The 21912-nt window shown below is 39.2% G+C and overlaps 1 protein-coding gene across 1 annotated transcript; it reads right to left on the minus strand.

Moving 5' to 3' along the window:
* Positions 1-939: 939 nt before the first annotated feature.
* Positions 940-2423, minus strand: LOC150081080 (uncharacterized). The gene has a single exon (XM_090381476.1). The coding sequence runs from the start codon at positions 2395-2397 to the stop codon at positions 982-984; it is 1416 nt and encodes a 471-aa protein (XP_090237602.1). The 5' UTR covers positions 2398-2423; the 3' UTR covers positions 940-981.
* Between the last annotated feature and the right edge of the window lie 19489 nt (positions 2424-21912).

Raw genomic sequence — 21912 nt, forward strand, 5'->3', positions numbered from 1 at the left:
CTAATCAAAAACTAGCGAGGGTTCTCCTTTGAGAAAAATGAATGAAACACAGACTTGAAAAAGTTATGTAGAAAATGAGAGAATTATTCATCTGCCTGGAACAGCGGATATAACAGCTTTTTCAAGCAGATGCGATATGTTAAAGAGAGAAACTCTTTGAACATGTGGTTTCCTTGAAACTTACTATTAGTACTGGAGATTTCGGGTGCCATTTCTAGGCTGTCAGAGAAAATCCACGAACTCTGGTGGAAGAATATCGCCCAGGCCTCCTTTTATCTACCCAGAAGCTGCCTAGCGACCCCCCCATCAGATCTGGCCAAAATATATTTCGACACGAGAAAGACGCTAACACTGTGAAGGAGTCCTGGCTGTTTCCACGTTTCTGTTCATCGAATTAGAAATGTCACCAATGGTGGCGTTTCATTGTATAACGCGCCGATTGGTTTTGGGTATAGACAGTTTTGGTGGCATACTGAAGGAATCGAACCAGCGATCTCTTGCATTTTATTTCCTCACGGAACTTAAACAACGGCTACTCCAGTTAAATTCGAGAATAAGGACTTTCACAAAATGTAGGGAATGTATGAGTTCGTCGATGCTTGGACCGGGAACAGCTGTATCCACGATGTGGACTTACAAGAGAGGACTTACTAATTTCACCGAATGAACAACTTATTTCTCAATGAAATATTAATATACATTCAAATAGTGTAGTACAGCATATTATGATATGTGTATTATAAGTAATGCACTTGCTGATAGTAAATGCCTCTGATTTTCCCTTATAAATATGAGGAATAGTGGGGTCATTTCTTAAGTTCTGAACATGTTTTTGAAAAACAGCCCACTTGAAGAGAATTTAAAGGGCACCATTATAAATTACTGATGTGCTTTAAATGTATGTTGAAGAAAAGCAACCACGAAGAGAATGTCAAAAATTCGGTCAGGCATTCGAGAATGGTTTTCACACGCATATGAAACTTAACCCGAAGTTGAAAACGCCTTACTTTCTTGAACTCTTTTGCTGACTGGACTGTCAATGGGTCTGTCCACTGCCATCTGGCGGAGAAGTGGGTGGCGTTTCATAGTGCTGGACATGTCATCACTGTACTCCCGTGACCCCATACTCTGTTTTGAGTGCTCTCTGCTTCGAGTAGGAGAAGGCCCGGTACTCTGTCGCGAAACCTGCCTAGAACTGGATCGACTTCCGGATTGAGTACTTTCTCTTGACTCTGTGCTGCTGTGACCACGCGAACTCCTGTGGAGAGATGAGTGATCGCTGCTTTCTCCCGACGATCGCTGCTTCGGAGAGAGTCTATGCGGACTTTTTCTCACCTTCATTTCATCTTTGACTTTCAAGGTCACCGAACCCTGAGGGAGATAAAGATCCATGGCCATTGAGCAGTTAGAATCGCTGCGATGAACTTTAGCACGGCCTTCGACGTTCGTAGCAATTTTGAGGTTTTCCAACGCAGGCACTGTCAAAGTTGCGCAGCTCTCACCTGGGGAATCCTGAGCTTCTTGTCGTTGCAGCTTTGCTGACCGAGGACAGTCCATTGAAATGGTCTGCCGGTATATCTGTACACCAAGGTATTTCGACCTATTCTCACTATCGCCGCTTGTTTCTTTTCCGTCTGTTTTAGGCTCCCTCTGTTGCTGAAAAGGATGTTTGGGAAGGACGTATCCGTATTTAGGTTTAAGTCCATCATCAGGTTTGTTTAACATTGGTTCCGACGGGCATTTTTTAAGCTTTTTCACATTCTTTAGCGTTTCTCCTCTGAAACTGGCGGAGTCGATACTGTGTTGTACTCGATGGCTGAATTTGATCAGCTCCTGGGTTACTGTCTTTCGATTTTCCAGTTCTTTGTGATCAGTAACTTTTGGATGAGACACAAAGCGATCCCAAGAAGAGGCCTCACTGGATCGACCCGAAGGACTACTGGAGGTTCCAGACATTACATGAATTCGCGTTTTGCGGAACCATACGGGTACAATCTTAGCGGCGGTGTCCCTTGCCTCAAAGGTCATTACGCAAGCAGCTACTATAGTGAACCCACCAATTCCCATAACAGCAGGACCCAGGTAAGTTAGACTCCCAAGATGATAGTCTCTCTGTTCGTCTTTTATCCGTATGGTGACATTTCCCTGTCGCTTCTCCACCATGGCCAGCTGGTCGGAATAGAATCCTACTGTGGCCATTGTTGCTCCCAGAAAGATCAGCAAAATGCCGACACTTAAAGCTTTACAAGCAGTCCATAAGCAGTGGTCCGTCACTTTTCCCCGCACAGCAGTGAGACTCCAAGCGGTTCTGGCTTCTGGAAGTACAGGCTTGACCTCTCCGTTGACCTCCGAGTGTGGAAATGGATGTGATAATGGTGGAACCACGATGGTAGTCATAATGATGATTTGCTATAGCACCACCATTTTTTATCTTGAATTCCTAAAAATAAATAGAAAAAAAAACTGTTTAGAGCGTATTTATTGTCACTGCTATACTCTAAAACTCATAAGATCTAAAACTTCTAAGATCCCTCCTCCCCAAATAAAATATGCGTGTACAGTTAAGAACAATCCTTGCATGTTTTAGAGACATTCGCGGATTTTCAATTCCATTAAGATTAAGTAATGTTTGCTTTGTGTCTTGTTAACGCTTATCCAATTTACAAAGCGAGGTGACGCGTTCCGTATTCGGTCTCGTGCTGTGATTTGCATTCATAGCACGCGATCGTCATCGTGTTTTCCTTTTCGTGTCAGAATAACCATTATGGATTTTTTTTGGTTGCCATGGTTACTTGAGAAGTCTCTTTTAATTAAAAAGTATCTGTCCGAACTCATTAACCGCTGCCTCCTGTGAAGAAATGGTTTTTAATTCTTATCTTACAACGGTTTAATGAGGTACGGTGTGCGGCATGATCCCTTGTTGATAGAGGGACAGGGACTTCCATTTTTCTCAAGTGTAGGAGACAGAAAAGATATCGTAATGCCATACATTATCAAGTTGGCCAGGCTGTTATCTGAGACAATTACGTACGAGTGGGAAGCAGAGTATTTAAAAAGGGAACAATTAACAATCAATAAGTTGAAGGACCAGAGAATTGTTCGTTTTAACTTCCTTTTCTTCATTTCAAACGTTCAAGTGTATGAAGCATACTGTTAGCCTAGAATCCCATTTTTCCAAGCAATTAAAGAGAAAATGAATAAGAAATTTTTGAGACAAAAGACTACAAATAGATCGCTTATCGAGTTTGTAATTATTAAGAAATGAATTTTCTTAATTTGGCTTTTCAGCGAGTCATTTGCAGAGCGCACAGTGCAGTGCTGTGTTGTACGTCATGCCTTTTACTTAGGAAGTTGGGTTACGTCCCGGAAAACCATCAACTAGTCTCTAGAATACATATAATTTACTGACAAGATAGCCTTGTGGTCTTGGATTCTTCGGCAATTCTGAAAATACTCGATCCTATAAAAATTATGTACACCTAATGTAGTAAACGGAACTTGTCTGTAAACTGTCCACTAATAAAAATAGAAATTGGTATTAAAATTAGCTGCCGATTTGTATGAATTCTCACGAAGAGCTTGAATGAAATGGCAGCATTAAACTGACTTTAGCACTCCACGTTCGGGAAAATTAGCCGATTTCATTTACAGACAGTGCAATTAGTCTACAACAGATTTACCATTTATTAAAGAAGGTTGAACTAAAGAAGCAGACTGTTCAGAGTAATACGATCGCATATACTACATTGGCTAATTATCATCTGCTCACCTACAAGGAGAAGAGTTGATCAGTAAAAGAATTCTTCTGGACTAAAGCAAACAGACATCACTGGAAGACATCCAGTGGTGTCTGCTTGAATGAAAGTTCCAGAGAAACTATTCGATATAGGTACAACATCTTCCTATACACATGGCGAGGTTGTCAGAGTCTGACTCGGTACCGCCTACACCCAAGAAAAAAAATATTAGTTTCTCCATGCCACACTATATATTCCTAAATGTACTTATGTGTGAATTGAACTTAATAAATGTCTCTGAAGAAGTAGGCCGGGAATTCTATGAACGCAGTCAAAGAGCATTAAAATTAAGAAAGTTAGCGATCTGGTGCCCACATGCAAAGTTATTTTGAAGTTTTAACACTCATTTTGCCATAGTTTCGACATTTAGCCTATCTGTACTGTACAGCTGTTATTCTATACTGTGAGCATGTCTTTTGATTGCAGTTGGCATCACTTCCTTCACATTGTCGTCCATATAGGATTGATACCCTTCCAAATCGTTTTACAGTCTTTTGAAAATAGAAGATTTCAAGGAGAGAAATTTGATATACGAAGGATTACTTCGCAGCACTTCATGAATGGTTTGCATTGTAAGTTATGTGCTTGTACGTACTATTTGGAATAAACTACACCCCACAGTATCCATACACTTTTAAATCTCTGGCCTTTACAGTGTACTGTAACCCACGACAATATATACTATGCGGAGATGGGGAACCCCTCGTGCCGTTAGATCCTAAACACACTTTTTACACTATTTGGAATACAGGGGAAACTCTGGATACCGCAATAAAAACAAAATATAACTCACATTTGTGTGGCACTTCGTAGATCAACATCGAATATATTTTTCAATTGAATATTTTACTTCTGCAAATAAAATGATCTAACAGCTTTAACCTAACCTTTCCATCAGTGTAACATTTGAGCATGGTGACTGCTGATGTTTCGATTGCATGTTGTTATCTGGTTCGAAGAGCACCATTCGCACCCACAATCGCTATACCAACGATTCAAGAGGTCATTCCTTCCTCTTCACACCGCGTTACGTGCTGCAGAAATAGTCTCATTCGCTATATTTCTGTTAATCATTAAAACACGTAACAACCCACTCTATATACGTATACATGTATACTCATTGCCCTACCATTTAACATCCAGAAACCTGCTGTAAATAATGTTTAAAAATTAATATTTATCACAACTTTGTGTCGGGAGATCCGGAAAAGTAATCAATGTTTATTTCAATCCGAAGGAGACACCCGAAATTGCTCGAACTACCATACAATAACCTTAATACACACACAAACAAGATTCTATTGAAAATCATTCAAGCACGGTTGTACAGAATCATAGAAACAGAGCTGCCTGATGTTCAAGCTGGTTTCTGCAAAGGAAGAGGCACTCGTGATCACATCGCAAACATCCGTTGTATCATGGACAAAGCCCATGAATTTCAGAAAGATGTATACATGTGCTTCATCGACTATACCAAAACATCTTGATTGTGTTGAACACGAAAAATTGTGGAATTCCTTGATAGAATTGGGGTTACCGGAACACTGGGGTGAGCTAATAAGATCATTGTACACCAACCAAGAATCAACTGTCAGAACAACATTTGGAGATAAGGTTCTTTTGAAATCAGAAAAGGTGTGTGACTGAGCTATATCTTATCCCCATTTCTGTTTAATCTGTATACTGAATCAGTTATGAGAAAATTGTACTTGGATGAGTCAGAAATTGAAGTGAAAATTGGAGGCAGAAACATCAATAATTTAAGATATATGCAGATGATACAATTCTACTTGCAGAAATAAGGAAGATCTAACAAAATTGATTTTAATGGTTAAGGATGAGAGCGAAAACGCGGGACTACGGCCTAACATCAAGAAAACAAAATTTATGACAACTGGGACTGGAGAAGTTAAAACTAACAATGAATAGGTCGAATCTGCACGACTTCATTTTTCTTGGATCGATCGGGGCTAAGAATCTGACCTTGAAATTAAAAGAAGAATTTCACTTGGACGCAGCGCAATGATGATCATGGAAAATTTCTGGAAAGACAAAGACGTCAGCCTTACAACTAAGATCAGAATGGTTAATGCTATACTGGTTCCCATAACTTACGGGTGTGAAACCTGAACAATGAAGAAAAATTGAGGGTGTTTCAACTCTGGTACTAGAGAAAGCTGCTCCGCATACCCTGGACAACGAAAGTTACAAATAGAGATATTGGTTCGCATCAAACCAGAAACATCACTGGAAGCCAAGCTTACCAAGCTACGATTGACCTATTTGGTCACGTAATGAGATCCAATTCATTGGAAAAATCGATGCTGCTAGGAAAGGTCAGTGGAACAAGGAGATGAGGTCGGCAAAGAACACGCTGGCTCAACACCATGAAGAGCGACATTGGCATGAGCATGAAGGTCTTGAAAGAGGCTGTTGAAACCGCACAGCATGGAGGCAGCTCGCCCATAAAGTCTTCGAAAGTCGGCTGCGACTGAACGGATGAAAACAATAACAATAAGGTTTTCTGAAACATTTTGCCTTTATGATAGTCGCTATTATCAGTGGAAAACGCTTTCCACCAGTTCTTGAAAATGTTTTCCGCCATTCGACCTTCAAAGCGGAGAATAATTCAGCTCTCTTTTTTTTTGGTAGACCCTCCTCACACCCACCCGATGATCCAATTCATCCCAGAGTACTATACAGGATTGAAGTTGGAGCTTTGGTTTGGCTAATCCAAGTTTTCCAAACTGTGATGTCCTGAAATCAGTCCGTCACAACGATAGTAATATGAAATGGAACGTTCCTGCTCATACAGGTTTGGGCCTGTATGAGCAGGACAAAATTAGTTGTCCTGCTCATACAGAATTAGTTGCTTGTGGACGAATTAGTTGAATCCTAGAATTAGTTGCTTGTGGACGACTGTGATAACCTATATCGTGCAGTGTCTTGTGCACTGTACTGTTGCTAACATGTGTACCAATATTCTCACTGAGGACCTATGTATGCTGCAATAATGTCGACCTGCGTTTCGATTTGATGATTCTGTGGACGGCTCTCCTGCTACCTTCCATTACTTCTGAAGGTTTCCAGGTCTTTTCGTGACGGTTTCACCAACAGTCTGCCTCCATTTGTACACCACGTCTACTTAGGGTTCGTCACTGCCATTGAACAGTCACGTACAGACTGATTACTTAGATGAAACCCTATTACCATTTCGCGCTGGAAGTCTGAATTCCTTCGATCGCAGCATCTTGCATTCACGATCGTATTACTGTTTTCCTCTAGGGCATCTACATGCATAATTATAGTTGTCTGGTGCGTGGGTAGTACGTGACCAGTTATCAATGGAGGGGTGTCTAGATTTTAATGGCAGCTTGTGTGCGCGTGCACACACACACACACACACACACACACACACACACACACACACACACACACACACACACACACGAGCTTCACCTTGTATCAACCGCAACTATATCGGCCTCCACTTGCCTCTGTTAAACAAAACTCTACATTTCTTTATTCTTGCTTATCTTTTACAAGAGGCTAATCTTGGCTCCCTTAATTTTCCTTATTCACTGATGATATTCCTTCTCGGTGTGGAACAATCCACTAACATATTAGAGTGTTGAGTGGCTAACTGTAAAAGTACGCTGAATATTTTGTGATTACAACGGAGAGCGAAATGAAAACTAATATTTCTGGCACTTTAAAATAAATTAACTGCAGTCATAGTTGGAAGTACGAGGACAAATCTGCCTTTCATAATTAAGAAGGCTGATGATGCTACTTTTATTTGGAAGCACAGGAAGATTCTAGATTGTCTCCCCTATTTAATCTCTGTTTTTATCTCGCTAATATAATGGTGATGGTAAACTTTTCGCGAAATAGCTTGTTTCTCCAACTACCTTGGAAAAACAAGCTGCGTTTTTCAATGCCACGTTTTGAGTCCTAAGGCTTGGACTCGATTGCACTGTTTAATGATCTTGCCCTGATTATAACGCATTATTAATTATAGAACTAATGACTCTAAATACTCGGATGTATTATCTTTCTACTTGCCGGCTCCATTCGTGTTATATGCTCTACAGCGCAGTCGAACTAATTAGCATTAGCAGAGGCATATGATGCAAGAAAGCAAGCTTATTCAGCATCAGCCAAAAAAAAAAAAAAAACACACCACTCCCATTTCACCCCTCCGTTCGTTCGAAATACCTGTCCAGTTGAGCTTTAAATTTGTTTAGGCTATCAACTTCAACAACAAGTGATGGAAGTCGGTTCCACCAACCAACCACCCGCTGGCCAAAGGCAAATTTCCGCACATCTATCCGACATCCGTCCTTCCTCAATTTGAATTTATGCCCTCTGAGGTGATTATTCTGAGAAAGATGAAGAATCCCATTGGCATTGAGCATGCTCAAACCATTCAAAGCCTTATACACCTCTATCAGATCACCTCGCCGGTGCCTAGTCTCCAGACTCTGTAATTTGCAAAACTTAAGCCTTTCTTCGTAAGAGCAACCCTTTGTTCCATTTACTAATCTTGTTGCCCTTCTCTGTACCCGTTCCAGCAGCTCTACATCCTTCTTGAAATGAGGCCTCCAGACCTGTATACAGTACTCAAGATGTGGCCTTACCATTGCCTTATACAAGGGAATAATCACCTCCTTATCCCTGCTAGAAAAATTCCTGTATATCATTGACAAGACACCATGCGCTACTCTTGCAGCTCGTCTGCACTGCTCAGAGAACTTCATATCTGCCTGCACAATTACCCCCAGGTCCTTTTCATTCTCCACCACTGTCAGTGTAGTACCGCAGAGTTGATACGTTGCTCTGGGGTTACTGTTTCCCATATGCAGCACTTTACATTTGTCGATGTTAAACCTCATTTGCCACCTCTCAGCCCATCTGTTCAACCTTTCCAGATCCTGTTGCAGCAGCATAGCGTCAGTATTGTCCTTAACGACCCTGCCAACCTTTGTATCATCTGCAAACTTGGACATTAAACTTGATATCCCATCATCAATATCATTCATAAACACCGAAAACAACAACGGACCCAACACTGAACCTTGAGGAACTCCACTAATAACATTAGTCCACGTTGAGCAGTGTCCATTGATTACCACTCTCTGTCTTCTGCCACTCAACCATCCCCTTATCCATAGCAGCAATTTGCCTCCAATGCCACACTGCTCCAATTTGTGCAGCAGTCTTCCATGTGCAACAGTATCAAAAGCCTTTCTAAGATCCAAATATATAATATCAAAGTTATTCCCTGCATCCAGTTCTTTTGTGACTACATCATAGTATCCAATCAAATTGGTCAGGCAAGACCTGCCCTTAACAAAACCATGCTGCGTCTGAGCTATAACTGAATTCTTGTCTAGATGATCCTGCAGTGCTTCTTTAACCAGTGCCTCCATTAATTTACCTGGAACAGAAGTTAAACTAACAGGTCTATAATTACTTGTGTCAGCCTTTGATCCTCCTTTGTGAATTGGGGTCACATTTGCACATATCTGCAGTCTATGGGTACCTCCCCTGAGTCCAAAGAAGCTCTCATAATTATGGCTAAGGGTTTGCTTACTTCCTTTGCTGCCTCCTTTAATATAACTGGATAGATCCCATCCACCCCAGGTGCCTTTTTTATGTTTATCCTCAACAATCTCTCCTCCACTTTCCTCTCAGTTATTACAAAATCATCCAGCTCACTGCCAATGTTTACTTTACCTACATCATTCTCCTTCCTGAATAACTCCTCATGCGTGAATGTAGATGCAAAATACTCGTTTAGATTGTTAGCCACCTGAGCAGGATCCTCAACTGTTGAACCATCAATATCCAGTGGACCAATCTGATTCATCCCTTTCCTTTTCGAGTTCAAGTATGTAAAAAACTCTTTTCTGTTTTTCTTTGCATCCTTTGCCAAGGATTTTTCATAGTCTGCCTTTGCCTGCCTAATCTCCTTTGTGACTTGGTTACAGACCAACTTATATCTATCATAGGCTTCCATGTCACCCATTAATTTGTATGTATCCCATGCATTTTTCTTCTCTGCCACATGTCTCATTAGTTCATCTGACAACCATTTAGGCCTAAACCTTGAACAATATTTCTTAGTTGGTATGTAAAGCCTGGTAGCCTCCAAGATTAGTTCCTTGAATGCTTCCCATTTTGAGTTTGCTGTTGGTAACATCATCAGTTGGTCCCACTGTATAGAATTTAAATACTGTCTCAGACCATCATAGTCGCCTTTACGAAAACAAAAACCCTTCCCTTTACCTCTGATGGTAGTTACCTCCTTGAGTAAATCCCACTTCAACACACTGTGATCACTGCCACCTAGTGGTTCATTTATCTGCAGGTTCTTAATGCATGAAGAATCACTACTGATAATCAGATCAAGAGTATTGCTCCCTCTTGTTGCCTCACGAACATGCTGATGTAGAAAACAATCATCCAATAAATCCACAAAAGCCTTGCTAGTGTGCGAGTGACCAACCCACAAATTCCAGTCAATATCTGGGAAATTAAAGTCCCCCATTATAAGACTCTCAGATTTACTGGCCCACTCTATTTCCCTGTACAATATCTTATTATACTCATCAGAGTCATTAGGCCTATAGCACACTCCTACTCTCAATTTTGATTTCCCTATGCTTATGTCGCACCAAACTGACTCGACACTGCCCTGTCCATCGATGTCGGTAAACATCAGGGTGTTTCGTGTTAATCAACTCTTAATTCTAATATGGAGTGAAAAAGGTAAACTGCAGCCATTATCAACACATTGCAGAATGGAAGCCTCTTCAACAATTCATGTTGAGGGAACAGCTGAGCATTAATTATTAATTGCTGATATGTGGTGTTGATATGACAAGATGGTACCTTTCGTGCTTATAAAAATAAAATTTATGGTTAATTCAGGATTCGAGTATTTATCGAATTTCTCTACTTGTGCTATATTTCAAGAAATTTGAACTTAATGGCCCACCAGTTTTAGTTCTTTAATAACTGTGTACAAAAGGCTAAAACTGAGGACAATCGCCAGTTGAATTTAAGATATACTTCTCTTGTGAACCAGAATGAAATTGTTCACACATTTCGGTATTAGTCGTTTCCTGATGAGGGTCTTTTTCTTGTTGGCTCTTTTGTAGAAACCAGGATTTTCTGGTTTAAGCAAAAGAGCCACATCGCATGGCGGATGGGCAAAAGTTAAGGTATATTTGCATGTTCACACTTACCTTTTTTGCAAATCGAATTGAAGTGGTGACCCTTACTTAAAGAAAAGGCATTGATTTAAATACCATCAAGAGTGGAGGAATGTTTAAGGAATTTTTCCACAGCGTGGCCGATTCAATCTGGCTCTGGAGAGGTTGCAAGCTTCCCCACCCCCTTCAGAAGCTGTTGGATTTTCGTCCAGCAAACAGGAAACCGATCATAGCAGTTTATAGACACGGCACGCTGATTCCATAACATTAGTTGCTTTGATGCTGACCAAAAAAAAAAATTTGAAATTGTTCACATAAATCAAGTAGCTGATGCTGGTAACCATATGCTCGTGTGTGTACCATTCGGATATACAGTTTATTCGAAGATTCTGAAATAAGTATCCTCTTCTCCTGCGAATACCAACACGACTCTTGATCACCCTTGCAGCACGTAGGCCGTTTTGCGGGAGTTACGTGGTTGTTCAGAATTTTTAACACCACGATCTCTGGATACCCACTCACTTTCAGGTTTGCACGAGCTAATTTACATATTTCAAAAATGAAATGCTTTACCAATAAGTTCACACATGACGCATCCCCACGTACGAAATTCTGATATATTCTTTTGTATCAGTTATTTACCAAACCCTTGCGCTGATTTAATTTTATCTCAAAATGGGCAGGCTATATTCTTCTTTCAAAAGGTCTAAGGTAGAGTTTAAGACTACTCAACTATGAATTCTGGAAATTGATTTTCCTACCAACTATAAGACTAACGTTGCATTGTTCTACACAAAGGAAACTAAAAATTTCTCATGCATTCTATAAATCGAACAGAAAACTCGCAACTTATGTGAAAAGGAACTTGGATACAGAAGGTTAAAGTTCAGGTTACGCGTGATTTACAAAGCAAATTAAATTTTGAGTTGGGTGAGTTTGGAGTAGTGTTAAGTTCTCCAGCTGGTGATTTTAACATCTAACTCAGCAACTAATAATTTGCTCTGCTAAATTAGCAAACAGATATGCTAATTTTGTAGAAGAATCTTTAAGTAACTGCTTATCCGGTAGACTTTCCTGTTTAATTTAACTCAATTTAACACAACTTTCGATGCTAGCAAGGCTTATCAAAATGTCGGTTACTACCAATTTCATTTAAGAAAAATACATTGAAAGGACGAAGTGGTGGTCTCTTGTTGGTTGGCTGCTTCTTATTTCAGCGACAGCGTTATCGCACACTGTTATTGTGTAATGTTTGCATTTCTTGGATGCTTTCTATGATTTAGGGTGGAAATTTCTTTTTTACTTTGATATTCATTAATTGCGAACTGTTGTCATGGTTTTTGTCATTCGAGAATGTTGAAAGTAAACTACACTCACTCATCAATCTCCCATAAATAACCATTCTTTTTAAATTGTACTTCTATAAAATTTTTCTAATGGAAATTTCAGTTAAAATTTTAATTAGCTAAAGTTTTGAATTGGTATTATACACTTCTTTTTTTTGTAATTAACATTACAGCATCAAAAGTTTGGAAATAACTTATATTAAGCGTTTTAAATAGGGCTCTGTTTAACCTTAACCTGAAAGATCTAAAATAAATATATTCGTATCTTTTAATTTATCAGAATTTAAAAAAATAATAATAAAATAAAATCTTGCAGGGAACGATGACACTCAATGTCGCATCTTCTTTTATCAAAATCGCTAGTCGAACGCAGCTGGAATACTATTTTTATCTTGCTTTCACTATATACAGTAGGCCAAAAATCAATAGATTGTATCTATTTCAAGTGCCACTTTATTTTCCGATCTACAATCAGCTCCTGCGATATTGCTTTCTCAAAAAATGATTATATACTCTAGGTTTAATTGCTTTTATTATTAATTAGGAAATAAATCAAATTATTAATTCAAAGTTAGTGCTATCACCTAATTAAATAACTTTTGATACAAAGGTCACGTGTTACGTTCCAGTCATCAGACGAATACGTGACTTCAGATAATTCCAATTCCTCGCTCCATCGCGTTTCACGTGGTCTAAAAGAGTTTAATTACTTTAATTTTTGGATAATCGCTACCTAAATCGTATTTCTCATAACATTTAACGTTCTACGCAAATTCATGATGCAACAGAGAAGATTGCATGAAGTGGAATCTGACTGATACGAACTCAGGATTAGTAAAAACCAGGGCGAAACGAAAGTCAAGATATGTGATTGTTGGCCAATCGAATGAGGTTCTCAATGTGGAGCTTTTATCGCTCTATAGCAGCTTTCCAGAGCGCTAAAAGGCCCTCACTGGGACTTTAACATCTGTCGTCTATCTAGCCTGTCGAAATGGTGTTGGGTAAAAAGTGCCTGCGTTCAATACTCTAATACGGATGAACTTCTGTGACCATTTTTTTTTTTTTGCTCTCCCATCACGAGAGAATCAATGGATCTCGGATTTCGTTGTGTTTTCTTTCAGAAGTTTCTATCTTTATTGAGCTAACAGCTACCTATTTTTCCTATAACCGCTCATGTGCCGAACAAATTTGTCGATCAGCCATTTTGATGTATAATTTTGTTAGCTTTTGCGAAACAGAACTGAAAATAAGTCCAATTAACTCAGAGTAATCTTATAATAACTTCAAAGTACAAAACTCAAATAATTCAATTTGGCTCAGAGCTCTTTTTTTTGCATTCTAAAGGAATGAAAGGTGTTGATTATGTACACAAATTAGATTTCGTCATAACTTTGTATTATTTTAAAAAATGTATTAATATTCTGGCACTTTTAATTTTTAAATAATGACTGATTATTCTCAGACGTTTCTTGGTAATTGCTCTATCACTTCTTTAGTGAACTCCTGTAATACCATCCTTACGATATCATCAACCTTGCGTACCAATCGGCATGGTAAAGACAACGTTACAGGGGTTTACTGTAGAAGTGGTACACGAAGTATCACGAAACGTATGAGAATAAGCTGTAATTCTTTAAAAAATTGAAGGCTGATTACACTCCACGCTATTTTAAATGTCCTTTAATTCAACAATTTCCAGTTCTCGATATAAATAAATAAATTTTCTGTTTATACTCCGGGACGACCAAACGGTCAGAGGAGTTCACAACATAGACAGAATACAAGAAACAGCACCGTATTCAGCAGTCACGGGCTTGAATCCCGTTCACTCAAGGCCCTCGGCACAATGCCACTAAAAGAATATTTAAGGTATTCACAAACGTTGAGAGGTACGCATAATTGCACTGAAATAATTATTTTCTATAAGTACAAAATCGAAATGTGGGTTTAAGATGCTGAATGATATTTCACAAATTCTAAATAACGGTTTTGTTCTGTCCAAATAAGATGAAGTTAAAAAATACCAATTATTATTAAAATTGGATAGAATAATCAGATTTTATGACATCAAAAGATAAATAGGAGGCTAGTCAGACGAAGAGGAGAATAATACAAATGTAATTTTTTATTTTTTTGTCCCCGGGTGCCAAACTAATTGTCATTATGCGTTCTTTTTAAGTTCCTGTATTTTCAAAAACTCTCTATTTGATAGAGGCATTTCTACTGAAAAGTTCTTTTAGAAAGCAAGAAAAAGAAAAGTTACATTTCTTTCTTAACTGCTGATCCTTAACTATTAATCTCCGCTTGGTCACACCAAGCATGCCCCTGCCTCCCGTGGGGGCTGGAAACCTTGGCAGAACAGTTAATCTGTCAAGGGCCAAAAGGAGCAAATATGGCTCACAATGCGTTTCCGCCTTTAGAACCGATCAGCTTTCTACCAGAGACAAAAGCTGAACATGACAGGTCGCAACTCAAGAGGTTTAAAACCAATTCCACAGCGACATATTCCTGCATTTCTAATAATACACTCACTTGTAGACTAGCCTCTAGGTAAACCGCCTGCCTTCCTTATCCAGAAACACCTGGAAAATCTTGGATCTTAGTATCTCCTAAGGCAGCTAAGACTCTGCAACTGCGAACCACAGACATTCGGAGAATCTTTAAAATCTTAAACTTTGCTGGAATTCAAGTAAAAATTTCTCCCCATGCAACCCTAAACATATGAACTGAGCATATCTAGCTGGGATCTAACGAATGTCACGAAGGAAGGGATAACTCAAGAGGAGCAATATGTTATTGCAGTAAAAAGAATTATGATTTAAAAATGACTATACCCTTGCACCTACCAAGAATACTATTCTCAACATTAATACCCCAAACCTACCCTCATTTGTAAAAAGCATGTTATCTAACTTTGCCGCATTCGACCCTGCATTCTCAAACCGTTGAGAAGTTATACGTGCCAAAATTATGGCTATTCTCAAACGACATTGATGAAACTCGGTTTGTCCCAACTGTGGGTCCTCCGATCACATTCAGAGCGATTGTTTGTCGACAGAAATTACTATCCCCAACTGTTAAAGGGAACTATTCTCTGCATGTACGACTTTAAAAGGGTGGATGAGTGGAAGAAGACAGTGGTAATCAATGGACGCTGCTCCTGGTGGACTAATGTTATTAGTGGAGTGTCACAGGGTTCCGTGTTGGTCCACTGTTGTTTTGTATATTTATCAATGATATTGATGAAGGTATATCAGGCTTAGTGTAGAAGTTTGCAGTTGATACAAAGATTGGCAGGGTTGTTAATGACAGTGTGAACAGGATCTAGAAAATTTGGGCAGATGGGCTGAGAAGTGGCAACTGAAGTTTTTAACATTGTATTTGTCAAAGTACTGCATATGGGTAGAAGTAACCTCAGAGGAACGTACCAACTGTGTGGTACTACGCTTTGGGTGGTAAAAAATGAAAAATACCTGGGAGTGATTGTGCAGTTAGATATGAAGTTTTCTGAGCAATGCAGACAGGCTGTCAGAGCAGGTCATGGGGTATTGTTAATGATATACAGGAATTTTGCTAGCAGGGAAAAGGAGGTGATTATACCTTTGTATAAGGCAATGGTCAGACCACACCTTTGAGTACTGCGTACAGGTCTGGAGGCCTCATTTTAGGAAGGATGTAGAGTTGCTTGGGCGTGCACAGAAAAGGGCAACAAGATTGGTGAGGGGAACGAAGGGGTCTGTTACCAAGAAAGGCTTAAGTTCTGCAAATTGTAGTGGCTAGAGACTAGGCAGTGCGAGGTGACCCGATTGGAGTGTATAAGGCCTTAAATGGGTTGAGCACGCTGAATTCTGATAGGATTGTTCCGCTTGCTCATGTTACAAACCTGAGGGGGGCGTAGATTCAAACTGAGGAAAGACAGTTGTAGAATAGGTGTGCGTAAATTTTCCTTTAGCCAGCGGTTGGTTAATTTCTGGAACAAACTTCCATCTGTCATTGTGGAAGTTGATAGCCTAAATAAATTCAAGGCGGAACTGGACAAACTTTTAGAGGGAATGGATGTGTGAAATTTTTTTTTTTTTTTCTGGCTGATGCTATAGTAAGCTCATACGCTGCTTTCTTGGATCACATGCCGTTATTACTACTACTCCTCTTGGGATATGAGAAAAATATTGTAAAATATAAGGTTGAAAATAAAGCAAACTATCAAGAGGCAATGAAATTTTAATTGCGCACAGTATGACAAAACGTTCTTATGCCAGTATTGTGCAAAAATATTAATCAGTGACCACCCAAACTGATGTTGCAGTCCCTTATAACACGTCAATCTCCGACTGGACTCGGGCTCCTCTCTCAGCAACAGTCCAATGTCCTTAAGCAGTTGAAGCAGGCAAGCAGTACTGCTTTTACAGTATCAGCGACATCTCTTCTTCCTCCAGTGATTGCTACTACATAAATAATCGAATTTAAAAGAGAATATTCAAGACTCGTCCATAGATTGAAATGAGTGGTCCAGACAGGAAGACCCGATCCTATAAATACGATCAGACCTGTATATAACGAAGGCGATGGTTCGCTTGAAAAAAATAATAGAAATTAATTTCGTTATAAAGAAATGTGACCTCTTCAACCATGGAAAATGCTGTAATTCAACGTTAATAAATATAGAAGAAATAAACCAGAATTAAATGGACGGGAATGAATAAATTTTCTAACATTAAAAAAATTAATTTATTAATATATACACATTAAGAAATGACTACTTACATGGCGTGCACAATACATTAGTACACTTTTAAGAAATATTTGGTTATTTTTGTTAACTGGATTTTACTATACATCGTTCATAAAAATGTTCGTATCTTTTTAAACACTTAAATATATTTTCTGGCACATTTTCTTCCCACTGAAGGCCTCAACGCAAAGTTTCAAATATTGTCAACATTTCATAAATGTAAGGTTTAATGTTGCCCTCATTTTCATCCAACTTATCGTCGATATTGTCACCATCTCTTTGAATACCCTCCACAATGTTGGAGTCACTCGGATATTCGGCTATTAAGACGTCATTATCAACTCCTAAAAATTCAAGAACAAATTCTCTACCGATCAAAACCCTCACTTGGAGTTTTCCCAAGATTGCTCAATGTCTTGTAGTTAAACCCTCTCATTGCTGTTAATTGGAGTTTTAGCAAAACCTGCTTTTGCGAAACAATTCTTAATCGTTGTTTCCGTCACATTTTGACTCCACACGTTCGCCAAATCTGATATGCACATCCGCAAATCTATAGATTGGTTACTTTCTATTCTCAGTATAATTTTTTTCAGTATGCGCCCACTGTAGTGCATTATCAAATTCTTGATAATGCCTAGGTCGATTGGCTGCATTTTAGACGAGATATTGGGAGGGAGGTAAACAAGCTTCGCGCTTGTAAGTTTCGAAATTACCGAGTGAAGATGAGCAGTTTTCATTCGTCATCTTTCTATCGAAATTAAAAATCCATTGTTCAAAAATTTCACTTGTCATCCAAGATTTTTATTGTAGTTGTAACATCGGGATAGTTGTGTAGCATCTCTGAAACATCGGGGTTCTTTACTTTTGCCTATTACCAAAAGCTTCAGTATTCATTACGCTCCTAATTCTCTGATAGGGTACTTACAGTAAAAAAAACAGGTTTACCAGAGTCAATGCCCACGTCGGGAAATGTCTATCTTTGCCAATGGCTGTTGATACTTAGATGGCAGTTGACCAGCGCGACTTCTCAGTACAGTAGAGGCTGTTATATAGGTTTTACGAACACTAAATTATGAAATGTTTTAGCTCTTTATTCGCACTTAAGAATTAATCCCTTTAGCTGTTAAAAAGCTATACAGAGATTAATGCTTAATCCTCTTAATTGCTTTCTACAGCAATTAAGAGGATTTTCTACAGCATCAGCTCTATTGTCTAAAGGCCAGAGGTGCGAACAATGCGTACTCGGGTCTCTCGAAATCAGTTTATTATATGGAAATTTTCTTCGGAAGCTATTCTCAACGTAATGATCAAAGCAAAATAAAATAAATCGCAAATAGAAAAATTCGCTACATGGAAGTTCGTTAAAGAGAGGTCCGACTCTGTATATGGAAGAAGAAAGGGACACCGGTTCCGTTCCTCCCAAAAAATAACAAACCGAAGCCTGAATGCCATAAGCCAGCCACATTAAAAAGGTAGTCAAATGCAGCTTTTACTAAATTCTAGTAATGCCTTATATTTTATTGTGGAGGCTTTTGGCTGAACACTGACGATATTCAAAACGAAAAGGTCAGTGCTCTTCGATATTCAACACTTATCTAACTCCTATTCTACAGAAGGTTTCTGTCTGGAGGAAACCTATTTAACTTCTGAAATTTCTACTGCCATGAAGAACTATTCTATCTACCCGAAAAGATCGCAATTGAATGCTGCCCGTGGAGGTGTGGCCATCTTGGTCAGTTCACAAATCCCGACCAAGAAAATTGTTCATAAAATTGAAACTCTTGCTTTACGTTTGATAACTCAGATTGAGATATCATTCTAGCTCCAAATACTTCATCTTACAAACATCTTGAAGGATTTCTAATACAGTTGTCTTCCTCTGTCTGTTAGGGGATTTCAGTGGCCACCTCCGCTTATGAGGATTGCCTAAATTAAAACAGACATGACCGACTGATTGAAACCTGCATGGTTAAGAAAAACATTACCATTCTTAATATTAGTACGCCCACTCACATAATTACCATCTGGACGAACTTCTGCCATTGATCTCTTGATATGCTCCCCGATTCTGTTTCCAATCATGGAATGGCCCGTTATGGATGATTCAATGAGCAGTGATCATTTTTTGTAATCTGCTCACTATACAACCACCATTAGCCCAGAGCTGCAGGAAATGGAAATTCGCTCAAGCGAACTGTATCAAATTTCAGTTAGCTGCCACCCTGGACGAGAAAATTGTAGGAAGCAGCCAACAGATTAAGCCACAGATTATATTATATCGCGCCTTCTACCTGCAGCTAAATACGCAATTCCATTGTCGAATCCCCAGGCTCGAAGGCACCATAACTAAGAATAAAGTCTAAGGGTGGGCAATGTTCAATGGCTATCGTCTATCACAGCAAAAAATTGTTGCAATCATAGTGAATTGCATACAGACCTCTCTTTCTCCAGTTGGTGGAATAAAGAAGCACAAAAGCGGAGAAGTTAAAAAAATAGAAGTAAATCATGAAATATACTTCGTAGATATTCAACCACAGTTAATCCTATTAACTACAACAAGCTGAGGGCGAAAGCGCGTCTCATCCAAAGACAAGTTAAGAATTCCTTGGATTCGATTAGTATCTACTGTAAATAGAAACACTGAATCCAGGTTAATATGGAAGGAAATTAGTCAGATTTCCAGCAAGTTTGCAATCATTCCTTCCCCAATTCTTTCTTGCAATGGGCAAGAACTCTTTGTTGCTGAGGATATAGCAAATGCTATGGGCAAAATCTTTGCCCAAATCTCAGCGGCTTCAACATACTCTCCGGAATTCCAGAAAATTAAGACCACCACTGAATAGCGATCAAGAAACTTTCGAACCTCTCCATTCCTTCCATATAACCAGCGGCTTCAATATTCTGAATTTCTACACGCCATTAAAACAACACGAAGTAGTGCTACTAGGCCAGACGGAATATATTTTATCATGTTATAACACCCTCATGACAAAAATTTACAACTCTGTTGGTCTTTTATAACTGAAATTTTCTGGAAAACATTTATACTACCTCTTGAGACCATGCCAGTTCTGACTTTTTGAAACCTTTAAAAGATCCCACTAATCCCTCCCTTTCTCTCTCCCCCCCCCCACCAGTTGCCTTGTTAAAATACTTAAATGATCCACAATCGACATGTTTGGATCACTGAAACACAATGTCTAATGAGTAATAATCAGCCTGACTTTCTCCAGAACAGGTCCTCCTTTTATTTAATATCAAGGCTGAGGCCGCAGTTGAACGAACAGCTTGTGATGGTTTTCATTGATATAGAAAAGACATTTGATCCTAGATGGCGCCATAGCATTATCAGTGACCATGCTCCTGGGCTACGAGACAACCTGCCTATATTCATTAGGAACTTCTTCCAGAGTCGTTCTTTCCAAGTTTGTTATCAAAACTCGCTTTCTACGATATTTTTGCAGGAAGAAGGAATACCACAAGGGTCTGTACTGAGTGCAACCCTTTTTTGCCATGAGAATTAATTCCATCACAAAAGAACTTCAAAATACTGTTGAGACCTACCTTTACGCTGATCATCTCTGTTTCTTGCCATTCTCAGAATATGAGCTCCATTGAACAGCGATTGCGGATATCCCTGAATAGAGTCCAAGGTTGGGCAATGTTCAGTAGCTATCACCTATTAGAACAGAAGACTGATAGGCGCCTCCGTAGTCAGGTGGGAAGGAGCAGCAGTGCGTAGCACACGCTTCTTGATTAGACCACGGTTCGAACCCGTCACTACCAAATACGGAGGATGCGGAAAGGTCAGGGAATGACCACCGCATATCCCGGAGCAATATGGCCTTAGTTGCTAATGCTCCTAAAAACCAAATAACAACAACAGAAGACATACTGTCCACTAATGCAATCAATGTAAGTTGCATACAGATCCTGAACTTCAAATGTTTAACTTTATCATTACGATCACTGACGAACTCTGATTCTTAGGATTAATCCTTGACAGCAAGTTAAATTTCTTTGAGCACATTAAACTTGTACTTACTACCTGTCTCAAAGAGTTGAACATACTAAGAGCTTTATCTGCCATGTCTTGGGGAGCAGACCATACAACTTTGCTGCTTTTATATAGAGCACTGATCAGCAGATCCCGTTTGGATTATGGCTCTACTCCGTGATTCTGCCCGAAGGATTATACTACGCTGGCTGGATCCTATACAGCACAGCGCACTACGAATTGCACTTGGTGCTTTCAGGACATCTCCGACCTGTATATTGAAGCGTATGAGCCTCATCTGTATCTCCGCAGAAAAACACTACTTAATTATTCCTATTTTCAACAGGCAACAAGTAATGAATTACTCTCAACCACTTTTTATTTCCCCTCCTCAACTGACTGATCTGGGATACTTATTTTCATCAATTGGGAAAGAAGTACCTACTAATATTCAATGTGAAGCAACTCAATGCAAGCCATATTCAGAACTATGCCGATTTTTTGCCAATAGATATATTGATGTAACCAAATCACAATCAAACGTTGGAGCAGCGGCAGCATTTCAGCGGAACTACTTGCAATGAAATTAGCTTTAGAAAATATCTGAATCTCTACCAATATTTAAATATATATAGTATACACTGACTCTCAGCTCAATTACAACGATGCAAAATTCTTCCTAAAAGATTCACACCGTGTTAAACGAAATCAGGAGCCTCCTATTGCAAACTTAAGAACATTATCAGTGACCTTTTGTTGGATCCCAGAAGATTCGAGGATAAAAGAAAACGAACTGGTTGGAAAAAAAATGCTAAAAATC

This window comes from Mastigoproctus giganteus, chromosome 9, assembly GCF_048544385.1.
Source record: "Mastigoproctus giganteus isolate SK-2022 chromosome 9, ASM4854438v1, whole genome shotgun sequence".
Lineage (NCBI taxonomy): Eukaryota > Metazoa > Arthropoda > Arachnida > Uropygi > Thelyphonidae > Mastigoproctus > Mastigoproctus giganteus.

Bases quoted from the DNA above. Each gene is read 5' to 3' on its own strand.
- LOC150081080 (XM_090381476.1), bottom strand. From the start codon at position 2,397: ATGACTACCATCGTGGTTCCACCATTATCACATCCATTTCCACACTCG.